Source organism: Carettochelys insculpta, chromosome 2 (genome assembly GCF_033958435.1).
Source record: "Carettochelys insculpta isolate YL-2023 chromosome 2, ASM3395843v1, whole genome shotgun sequence".
NCBI lineage: Eukaryota > Metazoa > Chordata > Testudines > Carettochelyidae > Carettochelys > Carettochelys insculpta.
The window spans coordinates 82,257,500-82,278,280 of NC_134138.1; the positions used below are offsets into that span (position 1 = coordinate 82,257,500).

The 20,781-nt window shown below is 40.8% G+C and overlaps 1 protein-coding gene across 1 annotated transcript in view; it reads left to right on the forward strand.

Annotated features, from left to right (window-relative positions):
• Nucleotides 1–20,781, forward strand: part of CCDC178 (coiled-coil domain containing 178) — a 316,601-nt gene that overhangs the window by 10,378 nt on the left and 285,442 nt on the right. The window contains exons 2-4 of the mRNA XM_074985449.1: nucleotides 1,181–1,377; nucleotides 12,626–12,846; nucleotides 20,349–20,491. Of these exons, the coding sequence (XP_074841550.1) occupies nucleotides 1,181–1,377; nucleotides 12,626–12,846; nucleotides 20,349–20,491 (561 nt within the window). The remainder of the gene's footprint in view (nucleotides 1–1,180; nucleotides 1,378–12,625; nucleotides 12,847–20,348; nucleotides 20,492–20,781) is intronic.

A 20,781-nucleotide genomic window follows, 5' to 3' on the forward strand; every position in this document is an offset into this window, starting at 1 on the left:
GGATTGGAGAGGGTTTGGCGAGGGTTAAAACCTGGGTCCATGGGGCGGGTGGGGGGTGTTAAGGCTGCGGTGGGTTGGGCCCACAGGGAAGGCGGGAGGTTCAGGCTGCTGCAGGTTGGAGCCATGGGGCGGGTGGAGCGGGGGGTTCAGGCTGCAGTGGGTTTGGTCTGTGGGGAGGGCGGGGGGTTCAGGCTGCTGTGAGTTGGGTCAGTGGGCAGGGTGGGGGGGGGTTCAGGCTGAGGCGGGTTGGGGCTGTGGAGCTGGTGGTGGGGTTCAGACTGCCGCAGGCTGGGTCTGCAGGGCCAGCAGGGGTTTCAGGCTGCATCAGGTTGGGCCCATGCGGAGGGTGCGGGATTCAGGCTGAGGCGGGTTGGGGCCGCGGAGCTGGCAGGTGGGTTCAGGCTGCTGTGGGTTGGGTCTGCAGGGAGGGCGGGGGGGGGAGGGTTCAGGCTGAGGCATGTTGTGGCCCTGGAGCCAGCAGGAGGGGCTGTGGGGCTGGCAGGGGTTCAGGCTGAGGCAGGTTGGGCTCATGGGGATGGTGGTGGGGTTCAGGCTGCTGCGGGCTGGGTCTGCAGGGCCACTGGGGGTTCAAGCTACTGTGGGTTGGGTCTGTGGGATTGGCAAGGGTTTCAGGCTGAGGCGGGTTGGGTCTACAGGGAGTGGGGTAAGGCTCGTATTAGTGGTGGAAGTTCACTCCTTTAGTGAACAAAGGTAGGTATGTGTGTCCCTTGTTTTAGCGAGTACTCGTAAGTAAAGTACTCGTTGAATGAGGGATGAGTGTATTCTGACTAGCATCAGAGAGGTAGCTGAGTTAGTCTGTATCTTCAAAAACAACAAGAAGTCCTGTGGCACCTTGTAGACCGACAGATATTTTGGAGCATGAGCTTTTGTGGGCAAAGACCCGCTTCATCAGATGCATCTGACAAAGCAGGTCTTTGCCCATGAAAGCTTATGCTCCAAAATGTTTGTTGGTCTGTACTCTGTGTCTGAAATAAAATCCGTGTGGAGGAGAAATACTGTTGAAAATCCCAGGTTCCTGTTACGAGTAATTGTGTACACTCTTGCATATGTGACTAGGACAACTTTATGTTGAGAGCTTAATTGAAGGGGTATGTGTATATGAAAACTTAAAAAAAATATTAGTTTCATATGTAACTTTGTGAAATATATTTTGAAACAGCAGGACTTTAAACTTAAAGGACGAAAGAGAAGCAGTGTTATCAGAGGTCACTGAGCTGATTAAGCGACTAGAAGCTGAATGGAAAGAGGCTGAAGAAGCTCTGGTGCGGGAAAAACAGCTAAAGAAAAAGCTTGTAATGAAAATTGATTGCATGTCAGTTTGGAGGCTTCAGCATCTCCCTATAGCAGTCCAAAAAGGTATTGTGATTAAAACTAACAGTTTTTGTTCAGTTGCAGTCTGCCTATTATGTAGAAGAGAATAATCAAGTACAGTTAAACTGGAATCTCATTATTTCTGCTATCACTGTAGTAAACAATTGACGTTTAGAAATTTCGTTTTCTTAAACAATTATGCCAAAAAAAATTGAACATTCAATTGAACAATTGAACATTTATTTAGGAAATAGCATGAGAGCACACAGAACTGTCTACAGATATGTTAAAGGAATGAAGATTGGGAAGAGGAAGGAATTATTCAGTGTGTTCCAGGAAAGTTGAACTAGGAAAAAAACAAAAATAGACTGAAGTATAGACTGAATAACTAAAATATACAAATTTTTGGATAAATAACTTATTTGTATTTAGTGAGAGCTTTTCTGCGTGTTACAGGAGTTTGGAATAGATGGTTATGGGCTTTAGTGCTCAAATATCTAGCTGGCAGTCATAGGTTTAGAATGGCTGTGTCTACACGTGCCCCAAACTTCGAAATGGCCATGCAAATGGCCATTTCGAAGTTTACTAATGAAGCGCTGAAATGCATATTCAGCGCTTCATTAGCATGCGGGCGGCAGCGGCGCTTTGAAATTGACGAGACTTGCCGCCGCGCGACGCGTCCAGACGGGGCTCCTTTTCGAAAGGACGCCACCTTCTTCGAAGTCCTCTTATTCCCATGAGCTCATGGGAATAAGGGGACTTCGAAGTAGGCGGGGCCCTTTTGAAAAGGAGCCCCGTCTGGACGCGCCGCGCGGCTGCAAGGCTCGTCAATTTCGAAGCGCCGCTGCCACCCGCATGCTAATGAAGCGCTGAATATGCATTTCAGCGCTTCATTAGTAAACTTCGAAATGGCCATTTGCATGGCCATTTCGAAGTTTGAGGCACGTGTAGACACAGCCAATGTGTCCTGAGAGGCTTGCCTCTTTTGCCTTTGCTGTAAACCAAAAAATAAAATAAACAAAACTACAACAGTCCACTGTAGTCATAAAAAATTATTGCAGTATTTTTAATTTTTGGCAAATTCCCTGTTTTATATTTATTTTGTGAGCAAAAGTGAACCATTTTTCAGTTTTAGCGTACCTTTTTTGTAACTTCCTTTTAACCACAACAGCAATTTAAAAAATCAAAAATGAGTTTTGAAAGAAAATTATCTTGGAAAAAGAATGAAAGTGTACAAGTAGGCAGAGAAAATAATTTGTGTATGAAGGCCAATCTTCAACCAAAACTTTTAGTTTTATAATAGAGCATTTTCTTTAGTTTTTTTTCATTTAATTATCTCTGATTTGGAATGAATTATCATTCCTGCATCTTTATTTGAGATTAGTTTTAATATAATTAAGTTTAACTTTTTATCGTGCCTGAGTGTAGCAGTAATTTATTAAACGTTTCAAAAAGTGCTGTGTTGCTAATTTACCTTCTTACTGTCTGATGCTTTTTTTTTCCTATCGTGGATGATCAGTTTGAACTAAAATTGTCATTAGGTAATGACTAATAGTAGTTTTGAAGTAGGAAAATCTGTGTTCAGGCCTTATCCACTTCCAGACAGTGCCTTTGACCTTTGGAAGAGCTATACGTCATGCAAGCAAAACAAAACAACACTTTTACAAACATATTTTGAGGAAAGAAGTAGTATTTGTGTAGAAGTCATCAGGGTCATGATTCATTCACATTTTCATGGAACAATCTGAAACTACTTTTGGGAGATGTTTGTGCTGTAACTGAAACACTGATTTATCAAGGATGTTTGGGGAGACTGAGAAGTATGGATTTTAATTTTGCAACAGAATGATTCAGTGTTCCAGCTACTTAAAAGGGTTACTTTCTCAAACAACAGTTGTCGGGATACTTTAAATCATATAAGTATATTCTTATATGCACATATTAATTTCAATGTACTCTTCTGCACTTTAATTAGGAATGTGAAATGTATGGAACATGGTCTGTAATTGACACATTTTCAGTTTTATTAATAGGTGTAGTTGAATAACATATTTTTTTTTAAAAATCAGCATGGGATTCTAATGTGAGAGAACTCTGAAAATTTCAGTCCCTGGAGTTACATCATCAGTCATCTGATGAGATTCTTTGGTTGTATTAACTTGTATTGTCATTGTCATCATTGTGCGTGTTATTTATTCAAATGCAAAAACTATGCTAAAGCAGCATTAAGGGGTAGAGTACATAATCTGTAACTTCAGGATGAAATGCATTACAGGGATGTTGTAATTATCTGAAGCATGACAAACCCAGGAATCTCATAGTTAAAATGTAGCAAGGTCTCTCTGAATATGGCATCAGACCCTGCATCTACCTAAGTTTTTCCCTTTTGTTTATCATTCATTGGTTCCCAAACACCTCAGGCTCCCAGAATTATCAAGTCACCACTGTTGACGTAATCCTCTGGCAAAGCCTCTAAGGTCCACCCCTGTCATGATATAAGTCAAGAGTCTCTAGTTCAGAGAATCATAGACTCCTAGGGCTGGAAGGGACCTTAGGGGGGTCATCTCACCCAGCCCCCTGCTCAAAGCAGGATCAACCCCAACTAAATTATCCCAGCCAGGACTTTGTCAAGCTGGAACTTAAAAACCTCTATGGATGAAGATTCCACCTCTCTAGGTGAAGCATTCCAGGGCTTCCCCACCCTCCTGGTGAAACAGTTTTTCCTAAGATCCAGCCTACACTTCTCCCTCTGTAACTTCAGATAATTGCCTCTTGTTCTGCCATCTGTAACCACTGAGAACAGTCTCTATCCATCCTCTTTAGAGCCCCTCTTCAGGAAGTTGAGGCCTGCTATCAAATCACCCCTCAGTCTTCTCTTCTGCAAACTAAATAACCCCAAATCCCTCAGCTTCTCCTCATAGGTCATGTGCTCCAGCCTCCTAATTACTTTCATTGCCCTCCACTGCACCCACTCCAATGCATCCACATCCTTTCTATACTGGGCGGCCCAGAACTGGATGCAGTAGTCCAAATGTGGTCTCAGCAGTGCTGAATAGAGGGGAATAATAACTTCTCTAGGTCTGCTGGAAATGCTTCTCCTAATGCACCCCAATATGCTGTTAGCCTTCTTAGCTACAAAGGCACACTGTTGACTCATCTCCAGCTTCTCATCCACTGTAATCCATGGGTCATTTTCTGCAGCACTGCTACTTAACCAGTCGATCCCCAGCCTGTAACAGTGCTTGGGATTCTTCCGTCCCAAGTGCAGGACTCTGCACTTGTCCTTGTTGAATCTCATCAGATTTCTTTTGGCCCAATCATCCAGTTTAGCTAGGTCACTCTGGACCCTATCCCTACCCTCCAATGTATCCACCTGTCCCCCTAGCTTAGTGTCATCCTCAAATTTGCTGAGTGTGGAATCCATCTGCTCATCCAGGTCATTAATAAAGATGTTGATCAATACTGGCCCTAGAACTGATTCTTGGGGTACTCCACTTGAAACTGACTGCCAAACAGACATCGAGCCATTGATTGCTACCCATTAGGCCTGAATGTCTAGCCAGCTTTCTATCCATCTTATAGCCCATATATCCCATCCATACTTCCTTAACTTATGGGCAAGAATGTTGTGGGAGACTGTAGCAAAAGCTTTGCTAAAGTCAAGGTATATCAAATCCATTGACTTCCCCACATCCAAAAAGCCGGTTACCTCATCATAGAAGCTAATTAGATTGGTCAGGCATGACTTGCCCTTTGTGAATCCATGTTGACTACTCTTGATCACTTTTCCCTCTTCCAAATGCATCAAAATGGATTTATTGAGGAACCCCTTCATGATTTTTCCAGGGACTAGTTCAGTCGCTAGTTCAAAAGGAATAATTTTGGGGAAGTTCTATGGTCTGTGTTATAAACAGGCTTTGATTAGATGATCACAGTGGTCTCTTCTAACCTTGGACACTTTGAATTCTGAGATGTATTCTTTTCATTTGTCCTCCCTTGGCAGCAATCACAGCATATTTAAAAGACCACCTTACCCTGTGATATAAGTGTATTGAAATGCACAGCTAAGGAACTCAAATGATCTTAGTTCTGCCCCCTAGTGATTCCATGATATGATGGTATAATTAAAGCATTTTCATTTTTGTCCTAGACTAGATGACATTTTTTTTTCTTAAAAAAGACATATTAGACATGTAGCACTTCTTTGCTGCCCCTAAGTGTAGGAGCCAGAGCAGGGGTAAGCCAGCTGCTTCCTGGGAGTAGCACAGCAAAAAGGCTTGCATGGCACTGCTAATCCTGCTGAATGGTGGTGTAATTGGTGAACTAAAAATTAGCATTTCTTTTTTTTAACAGTGCAAATATTTGTAATTTAATATAAATTGAGCACTGTACATTTTGCATTCTCTGTTGTAATAGAAATCAATATATTTGAAAACGTAGAAGATATTCAGATATATTTAAATATGTGGTATGCTTTTGTTAAACAGTGTGTTTAATCACCATTAATTTTCAAATAGCTTGCAGACATATTTGGCTTAATTTATGTAAGTAAACCTATGTCTTCTAATACTAACACTGTTTCCCAGTATTGTTGTAGTTGAATTGGCATTAGAGTTGAAGGGAAGTGTTTAGAAGACATCTTAACTGTAGCCAAAATCCTCATGGCTACTATATTTTATCAGGTGTTTTAGTTCTGTGAATTAGGGAGGTCTGTATTACTTGCCTTCAGCTACCTCTCCTTTTTATGCACTTATTTATTTTTATCTGTATTATGATCCGGGGACTCTGATGTCCACAGGATATGGATGGCTCATAATTTTTCATGCATCCCTTTAGTATCTTTGAGAAATAGGAACCTATTATTTTAATTTTATAAGTGAGGGTCTGAGGATCAGAGAGTCCATGCAGCTACTCAAGGTCACATAGAAGCCTGTGGCAAAGCAGGAAATCAAAGTTTAGTATGGTGTGGAACTGTCAAGTGGTTTCATAAGTCTGTAGGTGAGGTGAAACAATGGTGCCCAAAATAACAAAGTATTTTGCAGTTCCAGAAATATTTAACATGACTATAATTTCCCCTTTTTTTGATAAATTAATTTCAGCATTTTAATATGGTGCTTGTTGGTCAAAGCTACCAAAAGACAATACATAAATATTGTGGGAGGGTAGGGCCAGGAGAGGACAGGCAGGATTACAAGCAGAGCACAGACAGAACTGACAATCAAAGTGGGAGCAGCTGAGGAGTAGATTGCCCTAAATCAATTAGGGCTAGCTGATCCCAGTCAGGGATACCTTTATAATCCCTTCTCCACACAGGGCAAGGGGAGGGTGATTAAATAGAGTTTGGAAGGCAAGTGAGAAGAAGGAAGGAGACTTACGACGATGTGCCGACCTACTCCGGGTCCCGTGGGTGCACGTGGGGTGTGATACAGCGGGGGGAGTCGGGTGGCCCAGGACCAACCACCCCACCTTTATAGCAGCCTGATATAGTGTAGCAGCAATATGTGATTCAGTGTATTCACTTTAAAACCTAGGTTTCCACAGTATTATGAGTACCAGGAACAATAACACTCCGATTGTGAACACCACAATGCCCTGTGGCTGTTTTAAGTCCCAATAATTCTCTATACAGACCCAGCTAGACCAGCTAGTGGTATTTACCAATAGTGATTTATTCATTTATTCGTAACTACAATTACTTAACACTTGTTATATATATATATATATATAGATAGTTATTTATTTGGCATAAGCTAAATACTAGGTTACATATAACTATATATAATTACATGTGACCTACCAATAACATCCAATGCTCCCACATCTCACCAATAACTACGTTACAGCGGCCCTTCAAGTCAGAGATACGGCTTGGTTGGGACCTTTCGTGGTGGTGACGTCCGGGTGATCAGGCCGGGGTCTGCTGTCTGGACTGGAAGTTGCTAGCCTCCGCCTGGTGTCCAGGAGCCCACCCCCTTATTCCTGCTAAATCACCTTTTATACTGTTTCTTACTTGGGGGTTCGATACCTGGCCAATTAAAGCGTTTGTTACCTAATTTGGGCTTTCTATCCTCCCGGCCTGTTAGAACATGTTACAAGATTTCCTCTGTCCTTGGTCTTTTTCTGAACCTCCCCTGAGACCCTCTGATGTTGTACAACCAAGATGTTCTCTTTGGGGGGGCTTCCAGCTACTAGCCCCAGCTGTTCTCTTTGGGGGCTTACTATCTGCTTGTCAGGATGTTCTCTTTGGGGACTCTCCAACTACTTGTCAACTTTTTGATTTCTTTCTCCTGGCCTGACTTCAGACCTTCCCGCCGCTGTATGATAGCATTCCAAGATGGAGTGTATGGTCATTCTGCCTTGCGAGTGAGGCCCGGCCACCAGGTGCTCGTGCTCCCACAACTTAGAGGAACACCAGAGACCACAAAAGAGAAGAGGAGCCTCAGCAACCTGGCGGGCTGGACTGCCCCAGTTCACAGGGAGCCTGAAGCTCAACCAGAGACTGTGAGGAACTTGTCAGCTGGAGGAGCTAAACAAAGGAGGGGACTTGCTGCTACGGCTACCACTAGTAGAAGGAGGTGTCAGCAGGAATTGTCTAGAGAAGTAGCCCAGGGAGAGGAGCTGCAAGGGCAAAGGGAGTCAGCCCTCACTGGTAGTGGTCATCCAGGGTCCCTGGGCTGGAAGCCGGAACGAGTGGATGGGGACCAGGTTCCCCCCAGACCAACCCCTGCCCCAAGCAGGGGTAACAGGGTTCACATGCTGGGTGGGGCCAGTGGACTGAATGGAGGACCTGAGGCCCAGGAATGAGACTGCCCCTGCCACAATATATATTTATTTGTTTGCATGAGCAAGTATATTTTTCGAGAAATAAAGCTATTTAGCATGTGGCAAAAAAGACAGCTATCAACATTTTGCAGTATACATATTATGAAAAGTCTTAACATAGCATATTCTTGATTGGGACAGTATCTCACAAATGATTATATTAGTTTTCTAAAATTTCAACTGAAATTTGCTGACCAAATAAGTCAGACCAAATCAGATTGTACACCAATAGCAAGACATTGTATATCCATGGTTTGTACTGTATAGTGAGTAGATGTATGTGAATTGCTAATGTAATGATTCTGCATTTGCAAGCATTTTGTACATATAATGTAGCATCTTGTCTATCTACTAGAAAGATTTAATTTGTCATTGCCTGTAGTACTAGTCTTTGAAATATTTTAGAACCCAGCTTTTTAATTCAGTGACACTTCTGTAAGGATCAGTAGTAGTGTTAATGCTGACAATACACAACTTCATATTGTGCTTCAGCCAACGTTCTCACTGAACAAAAAAGGAGATTTTGAAACTCATGTGTTTATCTATTTATACCTGATCCAGCACAAGTCTATATTCTTCTACTAGATGGAAACTAGTCTTAGTGGAAGTGTTAATTCTAACAATATATGTTGGGAATTGGACCTCTAAAAGAAGTTTCAGTATGCGAAGATGTGGACGATACAAATCCCTTAAAACTTCTGTCAAAGAGAAAACAGCTTTCATGAATTTTGAAAAATGCATTATTTGTCAAGAAAATCACAAGAATGCAAAATTACCAAATACTACCAGTGCTGGATAGAATTCTGTGATACAGGCATCAGAAGCCAGGAGAGAGTTAATGGCAGCTATTGGATGAGTTTTCTAGTTTAGAAGATGTGCTACTAATAGTCAGTGGAGTTATTTTCAAAAATACAAAAGCAAGTTGAATTTGGTGTGTTTCACTGTTGTATTGAATGTAGGAAAGAAAACAGATTTGGGATATGATCAGAGAGCTTAGTACTCTCCTTCTTCCAAAGCCACTAGAGCAAACATATTTCAGCAATTGGTCCTGTTGCATCATTTGCTTGAGAAAAAACATACAAAATATGAAGCTTCATAAAGAAAGACCAAAGATTAGAGAGAGCAACCATTCAAAGGGAGCCAGCACTTCAAAGAGGAGCTAGTGACATTTTGTGCAAAATATCAGTGGAAGACTTGATTGCTTTGGAAGCATTTTATCCTATGGCAAGCTTTTCTTCCTCCTTGAGTGAAATGAACCTTTAAAGCAAAATCATCTAGTTACACTTCAACATTACAGTCACCATATGATGACATATTTTTTCAGCAGACTGGAGAAAGAGACAATGATCTTCTGTTCAATAAGAACAAACTGCTACGAATATATAAAGCCCTATTTCCCTCACATGTAGAAGTTGAAAGTTATTCCAATAGGCAAGCTTCGAATAGCAATGTGCTTCTGCAATTTCATTGCATGGACAGCATGGAGAAGGCAGATCTATCACTATTGTGTGCAGCATAATATTAGTTGATACTGTTCAAGCTGCTTACAATCTGAAGGAGGAAGTTAAGTTATCCACGTGTTTTGTGGGTGTTCTTCTGGCCAGTGACCCTGATCAATAGCTTTCTCATGAAGTAGTGGTTTGTATAAGCCACTTGAGTTCTGTGGTCTGAAATAGAAAGAGTGAAAGCCTCAGAATATTATCCAAAACTGCATTATTGTACTTTACATAGGCCAGCTACCTTTGTACCTCAGTTTGTGCAGGGCTTGGTAGTTGGGATGATTAAAAAGACATGTAATTATTCAACTAGCTATGAGTATCATCCTTCAGAAGGTATTTAAAGAAGGTACCTCTGTTACAGAGGGAATAATACTTAATTGTTCCACTGTTATCACACCACTGTAAATAAGCCTTGCTGTACAGCCATACCAGGAGTTTAGAACTCCAATTTAATTCACATGCCACACCTTCATGGAATCTGGCTCAACTATGACGAACTGAGGCAGTTTGTCAATATTGCTGCAAAGTCTAAAGTAAAGTCTGCAGGAAGGTATATTCATTCCAAATAGAATTGTACCACTTCGTGCTGGTGGAAATCTCATCCATGAAGGAGATGAAAATATAGACATCTGTTGAGAGGTATTGATGGAAAGAATCCCTTCCATTCTATGGCTAAAGTGGAATTTCAAGAGCACCTATAAATACTCCAGCTTTATGAGAAACATTGCTGAAATATGGGAAAGAAAAGTCACTTGCTCTCCTGGATAATCAGAGTCTCTTATGTAGTGCACAGCATTTGAAAACGTAGAACGCATCAAGAACCAGCTTGCCTTGGAAAGTAAACTGCACTTATAGATTAACTCTCTTTGAGGTCTATTTTAAGGTCTTAAGACTTCATTTTTGTAATGTCCTGTCAATGCCAAATGATGGTTATACTGTTCATACTCAGGCAAATCCATTTTGGACTGATTTCAACCACAAATTTGCAACAGAGAAGAGCACCTACAAAGCAGTTACATATGCATGTGTTATTGATGCCAAGCAACCTGCCATGGACATGTCTGTACTTTAATTCTGAACTGTAAGCAAATGTCAGCAGCTGTTGGACAGCAACATGGTTTTCAGGCCAGCGATCAGCAGCTTTGTGCTGTTGCAGCAAGTAAAAAATAAAGATTCTCACAAATGAAATAGGTTCCAGTGGCATTCACTTGTGTGGTTTCCACAACCTATGCTGTTTTTTAAAACATGTACTGGGAAATACTGGACAGCTGAATCTTGTTGACTCAGGTACATATGCTGCCTGTACTGCAGATCAGATACTTGCTGAAATGCAATTCAACTGTTCTCTATATGTCTTGACTGTAGTATCTGAGACCCTAAGTAGGCTGAAACTTCACTAATTTATTAAATGGTGTTCAGCAGGGAGAAGGTTCTTCTGGACATCTGGTATTTGCTTGGCAAATATTATCTGGCACTGAGTTCTTACAACATGTCATTGAAGAGCTTGAGGGTGCTGTAACCCGATATACTATAACTACTTTTGGACTTCGAGTTTGATCAGTCTCCTACATTTAGATTCTGGGCACTTTCACCTTTAGAATTGTTAGACAATGTCTATGCAGAGTGAGAGGTGGACTGGAAACTTCACCTGCTCACAATATGCTATGCTTGTATGCTTCTTTACTGCAAGTTGGCCCCACTATGCCAGGGGGATACCAAGCTACAGTTTAATATGTAACATATCCCTTAAGATGTACAGGGGAATATGAATCTGGGGAATTTGCTGTGCATCACATTTCTTGTTCTTTCACTGGAATTTGGGCTGCTGGGGGAACAGAGAAAATCATCATCAATGACTAAGGGCAGCACAGGGATTGTAGGACTGACAAGAAAGAAGTCAGCAGCTGACAGATTGGCCTTCAGAAGACATATTCTGAGTGAACATGCACAAGCTGTGAGAGAAAGAAGTGTCCTAACAAGAAGTGGGGAAAGATTTGAAAAGTATGTCAAAAGGGCATGTTGGCAAACAAACATATGGATGTCTTTGCACATAGTAAGCCAGAATCTGGTTTAACCATTGTAACTTGTATGGAAAAATGTGTCCGATGAACTACTTCTATATTCTTCAAGTGCCCATATTAGTATGGGTTGATGCCCAGTCAATTGTTTCTCTGGTCAGAATGATCTTCTCTGAACAGAACTGTGTACATGTCAAGGCTATGAACACTGCTGTAACCCATGTATTCTTAACTGAGATCATAATGATGGACATGATGATGATGATGATGGTGTTGAAGTGTCACCAGTGCTGTTGCATTTCAATGATAACTATACACATTTATTAGATTTTGTTTTACCCTTTTGATTGTTGTTTTGAGGTCATATATATCTTGAAACAAGTCATTAATCAACATGAATGCAAATATTTTGTTACAATTTTAACTAGATGATGTCACTGTTTATCTCTTGCATATGTGTGTGCATAGCTTGTTAAAATAACCACTTCAGTGGTGTCTCCTACTTGCCTGGTTCAGGGAGATATGGTAAAAACAAGTCATGTGACTTCCCCAAATATAACTAATTGTGGATTTAAGTGTAACAGGTTCTTAGCCAAAATGTACAATAAGAAAAATGCTCAGAGCTGTCAGAAACTCTTAGAATAGTCGGTGAGCTCTGGGTAAGCAAACACGTCCCCACGTTCTCCTTTCCTTCCTTGCAAAGTGCTTTTCAGTATAAAAGATAGCTAGTGTAATGTACTGGGTATTATTAAACACAATTTTTTGAAACAGTTTTTCATTTAATGAAACTTTCAGAAATGTATTTTGTAATGCATGTTCTCTTATTGACTCTTAAAGTAGGGTTTACAGCAAACTGTTTATAAATGCAATTGTTATAGCAACATATTTTACAAGCTCATTAAATATGCATATATTTATTTTTTTAAACCTATTTGTCTCACTTTTTTTAAGCAGAACATGATATTTGTGCTCAAGATATCTCAGAACTACAGTGGCATTTTGACTGTGCAAATCGTCAGCTACAACAAGTAAAAGCCCAGATACTTAAGATAGAAACAGCTAACAAAAAGATTCAGGAGGACATAGACTTCATGAAGAAATACAGCCCTCTGCTGGAAGAAAAACTAAATCTTGAGGGTGATGCTATGAAGGATGTATTACTGGCACATGAAAAGGTAAATAGAAATGATGCCAGGATGTTTTTACTAAAATCTTTCTGCTAACTAATGACATCTGTTGCCAATGCCAAAGTGCTCTTTCATATACTGCATGCCAAGGCTAGGTACCTTGGAGAAGCATTAAATATAAGAGTTTGCTGCTTACATTAGTTATAATGTGCCTTAATATTCCTTATCAATAGGTTTTGTAAGGTGCAGCTATTACTAACAGTATTCTTTCTTCAAATTTTTATCCTAAAAAAAAGTCTATAAAATTGTATATGTTCAGCATTTCAACATTTTGGAATATATTGTTGTAATTACTTCTTTTAAATGTGGTACAGAGGAATTCAGACAAATGATTTTATATCTCAAGACATTGTGGCTCTTTCTCAGACGTTTAATAGTACTTGCAATATTAAGATGATTAAAGACAAATTTATGAAGTTCCATAAAAATTAAAACACATTTATAGGGAAAATTCAACAAAAGGCTTATACCATCCTGCTTTGGGCTTCAGTCAGTGTTTCAGTAATTTCTTCTTTTTCTCATTAAGCTTATCCTGTTCATTATCTTCAACTTTTTCTAGTTTCCAAATTTTAGTTGTCCCATTCTTGGACTTGTGACTAGTATTGCCCTTTGTATTCTCCAAAAGGATCCATGTAAAAACCTTCTTGCTTCCATAACTGTAAGAGCCTGAGCATTAAGAAGACCTTGTGTTAGTGACCTTCTGCAGAGAATTTTATAACTTACCTTGTGCTGCTTGCAGATAGTTCATGATACCTAAAGACCAGCTTCTGAGTTACTAGAAACATTGGGCTTATAAGAGAAAAAATTCCTTTTAATGTCAGTGAAAAATCTTATAATGTGAGTGGGAAAAGCATTTGGGGTCCTGGGTTACTGTTAACCATTGAAAAGGGGTTTAGATATATTTGCCCGCAGCTTAATGGAGATTCATAAATGTGTTCCATAACCTTTCAGCTCCTTCCTCTATCCTTGCTCTTCCTCTTAACTATCTGTATTTACATCAGATGTCATCTTTTGTCTCTACTTTCCTGGGCACCAACAGCAGAAACATTAAGAGCACAGGACAGAGTCTCCCTGCTCTCAGTATCCACCCTAGTGCCACAGCAAGCTGAAGTAGTTGGGCAGGATATCCCTGGAGCTCCAGAATGGGGCATGCTTAGTCACTCTCTGTAGATGGAGCATGCTAAGTCTGGTCATTATGTGAGAGTTGAATGGGGATGCAGCATGCTCAGTGTAGGCAGAATCTGAGGAGACTAATGCTATCAACGTCTAATACATTTCTACTAAGTATATGTGAATTTTAATTTTCAGAGGCTTATGAAGCTGGGTGAATTTGTATGGTTTTCACAGGAATATCAAAAGGCATATCTCCTTGTCAAATTTCAACTTCCTGCTCCCAACTACAGAGCAGGTTGTAGAATTTTTTTTGTACAAACATGGCATGATGGGGTATACCAACCCCACACTCTGCCAGGAAAGGTTAATGAGCTGCTGCAGATACACTGGGCCCTGTCCAGCTACACCTAGCCTTGCTATCAGGCAATGAAAGGGCAGCTAAGAGGTAAAGAGGGCACCTTACTAGTGGGCTGCTTGTGGAGGAAAACAGAACTCTTATCCTTTGCTCCCCAAGTAGAAGACCAACCAAAAACTTCTGCACAGCCTTCCCACTTGGAACGTGGCCCTGCACAGGATTGTTGCATCCTGTATTTGACACTATTTCTTTGGTTTGCTGCAAAAATGTCTGTTGGGCTGCTTGGGATAGATCTGTGGGGCCTAATGAAACTTTACAATGAATCCCTGCGCAGGTGGGCTGTGGGAAATTGCTCTCATAAACTTGGTAGACTTTTGCATCATACTTGAGTCTTTCTCATGGTTTGTTTGGGCCTAGAAGACTTCAGTAGAACACAGGAAAAGCAGTGTGTTTTTTCTAGTCTCATTCACTGAAGCGGATAACACCCAACATGAAACAAATCAGTCTAGTCAAAGTTTGGCAAAATTATAAGCAGCTGAAAATAGGATTTTATGATGGGAAATGTTAAGCAAACTTCATTGCAGGTGTACCTTCCAGTCCTGCTTTTAGTACTATTAGGGCTTGTCTACACTAGCCCCCTCCTTCAAACGGGGCATGTAAATGAGCCCAATCAGAAAATAGCAATGAAGTGTTGCGCTGCATATGCAGCACCTCATTAGCATAACTGTCATTGCGCGAACTTCGAAGTTGCGAACTGCGAAGTGGCAGCAAACAGTGTAGCCGTGAGCACTTCCACACAACTTCGAAGTTCCCTTATTTCCAAAGGCTGGGTCTACACTACAGAGTTTTGTCGACAGAAGGGGCCTTCTGTCGACAGCTTCTCGACAGGACTCTGGATTTGCCTTGACAGTATTATCCATCAAAAATCTGAGCCATAATAACACTGTTGACAGAAGTGCAATGTAGACACTTCTGTCAACAGAGAGGACTTCAGTTGCCAGGAGCCCTCTTTGCAGAGCTGCCATTCTTCTTTCTGGCAAAAGTGTACCTGAGCAACTTTGTACCGCAGTCTGGCAGTTCTCTGTCAACGGAGCAAGTTGTGCTTAGATGCAATCTGTTGACAGAGGTTCTGTCGAGCTTTCCCGGTCAACAGTAACTTCTGTTGACAGATGCTTCTAGTGTAGGCATAGCAAAAATGTTTTGGGAGTAAGGGAGCTTCAGAGTTGCTCAGGTACTTCGAAGGGCCTACAGCTACACAGCTTGCCACCTCTTTGGCAAGCCCTTAATGCTGCATATTGTAAATTTTGATTAGCAATGCATAGATTGAACTTTTTCATGAACACGATTAACAACTTCCCCTATAGATTATCTTTGTTGTGGTTTAAAACATTGTGTTTAGAGTAACTTTCAGTGTTGGTATTAGTAAACACTGCTAAGTTTATTTTTAAAATTCCACTAATTTCTAACTGAAGAGTCAATAATTACGTATCAAAATACACAAATGTATTGTAATAAAAAAAGAGTGCACATGACAAAGTTTTACAAATAACATGTAAATCTTAAACAAATTTTCTATTGATACATTTTTCTTTTTTTAAATCAAGTCAATATTAGTAAGTGTGTAATTGCACTAAAATATGCCACCTAACCTCAACAACCACATGCCATACCACAGAAATACAAAGCCTGGAAACTTTCCTTGCAACAAGCCCCATTGCCAGCTCTGTCCACATATTTACACTAGAGACACCATCACTGGACCTAACCATGTCAGTCATACAACCGAGCTCATATTCCTGCACTTACACTAATGTGAATGTGATAGATGCTTTCATGTACAAGCAGTGCCCCTCTGCACTGTACATTAGACATTCTGGACAGTCCCTCTGACAAAGAATGAATGGACAAAAATGAAACATTTGGAATCTGAATACACAAAAACCAGTAAGTGAGCATTTTAACCTGACAGGACACACGATTGACAACTTAATGGACAGTGTTTTACAACAAAGAGATTTTTAACACCAGATTATAAAGGGAGACATCTGAATTGGAATTCATTTTCAAGTTTGATACCTATCACCATGGACTCAACAAAGATCTCAATTATCTTGTGCATTACAAGGACAATTTCCCCACCTTTGATATTTGCGGTGATGGCAGACATCCCACTTAACATAATAGACACTTGAAGAGTTTTTTTTTCTCTATTCTCTCTTCCTCCTCATTATTTAGCTGATTCCTCAGTTTTATTCTCTGTTTTTTAACCCTCAGTTCACTTTTAATTCTCCAGATTTGAAAAAGTGGGTCTTTCCCATGAAAGCTCATCACCTAATATATAATATTGTTAGTCTTTAAGGGGTTACAGAATTGCTTCCTTTGTTTTACTTATACTCCTGCAAATCCTTCACTTTTACTGAACACTTTTTTTTTTATAAAACTGGGGTAATATTTGTTGTTATGTGCGTAGTTTGTATGTGTCTAAGAGCTGACTAGATTGTCCATTTTTAAAGACTAAAAAAAATTGCATCAGAAGTTATGGTATTTGAAAAATAACTATTAAAGGTCAGGTTTTTCTTTTTTTCTTTTTTTATTTCTATTCTTGTTGTCTTAGGATGTATTTGATGCAGTGAAAATCTCAAAGGCTACATTTACACCGGAGGCCGTGTCTACACTAGCCCAAAACTTCAAAATGGCCATGCAAATGGCCATTTCGAAGTTTACTAATGAAGCGCTGAAATGCATATTTAGCGCCTCATTAGAATGTCTGCAGCTGCTGGCACTTCGAAATTGATGCGGGTCGCCACCACGCGGCTCGTCCAGATGGGGCTCCTTTTTGAAAGAACCCTGGCAACTTCGAAATCCCCTTATTCCTATCTGCTATTAGGAATATGGGGATTTCAAAGTTGCCGGGGTTCTTTTGAAAAGGAGCCCCATCTGGACGAGCTGTGCGGCGGCGAGCCATGTCAATTTTGAAGTGCCACAGCTGCCGGCATTCTAATGAGGCGCTAAATATTATTTCAGCGCTTCATTAGTAAACTTCGAAATGGCCATTTGCATGGCCATTTTGAAGTTTTGGGCTAATGTAGACATAACCAGAGAGTTTTGCCAACAAAACTGGGATTTTGTCGACAAAACTTGCGGAGCATCTACACACAAAATGTGTTCTTGTCAACAAAACTTGGCACTTCTGCCAACAGCATTCTGCCTCTCCATGATGAGGAATAAAATGCCTTTGTCAACAGTTTAGATGTGTTCACTGGGTAGCCCTGTTTGAGGAAGTTCCAGTTGGCCATTCTGTAGAGAGAGTGGGCAGCCAGTCTGGTGTATTGGTCTTTTGATCCACTTTTGCGTGTAGGCGTGGTCTGTTCACAGAAGTTTTGCCAGAAGATGTCTTCTGACAGTAACTGCTGTCAACAGAGTTCTGCGGTGTAGACATAGCCAAAATGATCTGAAATACAGTTCATGAAAGAGACTTCTCTCAAAGCACTTTTAATTTAGTACTTTTTCACATATTGATTTTTTAAAAATTTCTAAGTGAAATAATGCAAAATCTCATCACAGGAGTAGTAGCACTATACGGTATAATAAGAGTATAGGTCATTTGTTGTGGTAACTAACTCGTTCATATATTTCCTCTTTAAAAAGTTAGTAGATATTAAAACAAAATATTGAAGGTTTAAACTGTGTTTTAATTCATATGCTTGGCTTAATTGGGTCTGTTGATTTTATTGGTTTTATCTTATTGTGGCCTCAGGACCTTGCAGCAGGCACTTGCTTTTCTCTTTAATTAAAATAATCAGAATATATTGAGTATTGTGACAGGGTCAGGCATGATGACGACAAGAAAGTAACATAATGCAGTGATATGTGCCCCTGTTTCCCTGATGACCAAACAAGGTCTTCTCCAGGTTAATAAAAACACATGGAGTCAATCAAGAAACTAAGTTAACCACTTGAGAGATTAATTAAGACACCTGGAGGCAATCTAGAACCTGCTAGAACGAACTGAGACAGCTAGGTTTGATTGGGACACCTAGAGCCAATCAAGGACCTGCCAGAATTGGTTAAAAGCTTCCTCTTCAGTCAATTTAGGCATGGCATGTCAGGAGTTGTGGAAGGAAGACTCGTGCAGGAGAACAGGAACTGTAGAGGCATTGTCAGGTACCAGGAGGGAAAGCCCTGACTAATTAATAGCACCTTTTGGGCCTCAGAAATCCAAAGGAGGTACCCCTGCTAGAGGAGAGAGACTGAAAGAGAAGCTGCATCTACGCTACGAGTTAAATTCAGATTTAAGGCAGTTAGCTCAATATTATCACATGACTGTCTTCACTGTAAATACCATTAGCTCAATTTAGGGTGCACTAATCTTGAGATTACAAAATGGCAGCTCCCTGACAGGTATAGTGTCAAGCTCGAATTCAGAAGTTCGATTAAAGGCAAGTGTGAAAGCACCACATCTTAAAATCAGATTTATTAGCTTCCAGAGGTGTCCTGTATATAACCACAATGCCCCTCTCACTGCTATGATCTGGCCGCTGCTCTTCAGTAACAAGAAGACTATGAATTTCCAAGGGGGAGCAGTGAGGCTTTAGCTGTGGGCTTGTGTTAATAATGAGAACCTGAGAAATGTCTGTCTGTCTTTCTTTGCTATTAGTGCTGTGAGTGCATCTGCCCATTCAAATAGCCCTGCGGGGAGTTCAGGGTTCTGTCTGTACACTTGCTATTTTTCTGCACTGCCTGGCAACAGTCCATGCCCCACTATACCACGTGTCAACAAGGGTGTTGTGGGGGTCGTGCATAACGCTCTGAGAAACTTCTCAGTGGTTTACATTTGTGTGCAAAGCCCCATACCTCCCCCACAGGTACCACACAGTCTGGGTCTTTCCTGCACTCTGCCATGTCAAGTGGATAGCTCCCAACCCAATGCAATAAAAGGATGTACCTGCTGTTCAGTGCTGACTATGCTGCCAGTCGCACATTTAGGGCTCCATGGGCGGGAAAGATATTTTGGGGCTTGCTGCTGCCAGGGGGGGAAGTGTCCCCCAGCAGCCAAGACACTGGGCCTTTGCTGCTGCCGTGAGGAAGTCTCTGCTGGCAGCTAAGATTCTGGGAGCTTTGTGGCTGTCATGGGGAAGTCTCCTTCTAGTGGTTAAGATGCTAGTGGCTTTGCTGTTGCTGTGGGGAAGTCTCCCCCAGCAGCTAAGAGACTGGGGGCTTTGCTGTCAGATTGGAGTAAAGGAATGTTAAAGGGGGGCGCTTATTTCGGACCTGCCCCCACCTTCACTGTCAATTTGCAATTTGAAGTCTGCACTTTGAAATTTGCCTGCCTGCCATTATGCTAATGAGGCACTGAATATTCACATTAGCACCTCATTAGCCTAGTCATATTGCCGTCTTACCATGCCTCCTCTGACAGGTGGGGGCAAGTGTAGACGCAGCCACTGATTTCTGTAACAGTTGAGGGAGATTATGGTGGCAAAATAGGCAGCTATGTACCAAACTCCCATTGAAAGTCTATAAGAATGTGGTGTCTAACACTCAATTGCTGCCTTTGAAAATCTCCATTATTGTTTCAGGCCTCTCTGTTTCATTAGTGAATATCAGGCTTGTATAGCCTCTTTGAAGCCTCTAAGTAATGATTCTCTCAGGTTGCTTATACAGACTCAGTGGCTTTCAAGTTTTTGTGTTCTGCCCCATTGGTCTTTATCTTCCCAAGTAAGTGACCAACTTTTCACCATAACTTCCCAATGTTGTAAGAAAATGAAATCTCACTTGTTAACAGTGGCTTCTTGATATCAAATTTTACGCATAGCCTGCCGTTGTTTTCTACTCTGCTTGCTTCTTTGGTATTCCATACTTATGTAGTGTTAAATATTGTGACACTGCAATGTACTACACTAAAACATTCACACAGTAATAAATGAGTCAGGAGACTACTGAATGAGAATAGCTGTGTTGAGAATATTATACAAATTTTACAATTAAAATGATATATAGAAGATTTGTTTTCCTTTTTCAGGCATCAGAATTATATTATGATGTTTATAGTGGACTTCTGAAAATCCAGCAGATTTTAAAACAAGTCACTGAAGAAGCTGAGAAGGAGAGAAGATCTATGTCTGACCAAATTAAATATGCTGGAATAGTGTTGAATCAGTACCAGTAAGATCCTTTTAAAATGTTACTAAAATATTGTGATGGTCTTTACTATTTTGACAGTTTAGAGGTATAATGTCAATAGGAAGTACAGTATATTGGCACACAGAAAATGCCTGTTTTAGATTATGTCCTTGTTTGAGTGTCCTCTTCATATCCTCACACCACGAATGTGCTGACCAGTGCAGTTTGGGTTTCTGGACAAATTCAGTGCAATTTGCTAATAGTACCATCTATTAAAGAGCTCAACCTCTTTAAGCCCTTCTTCCACTCCCCTCAACATTAGAGCATGTTCT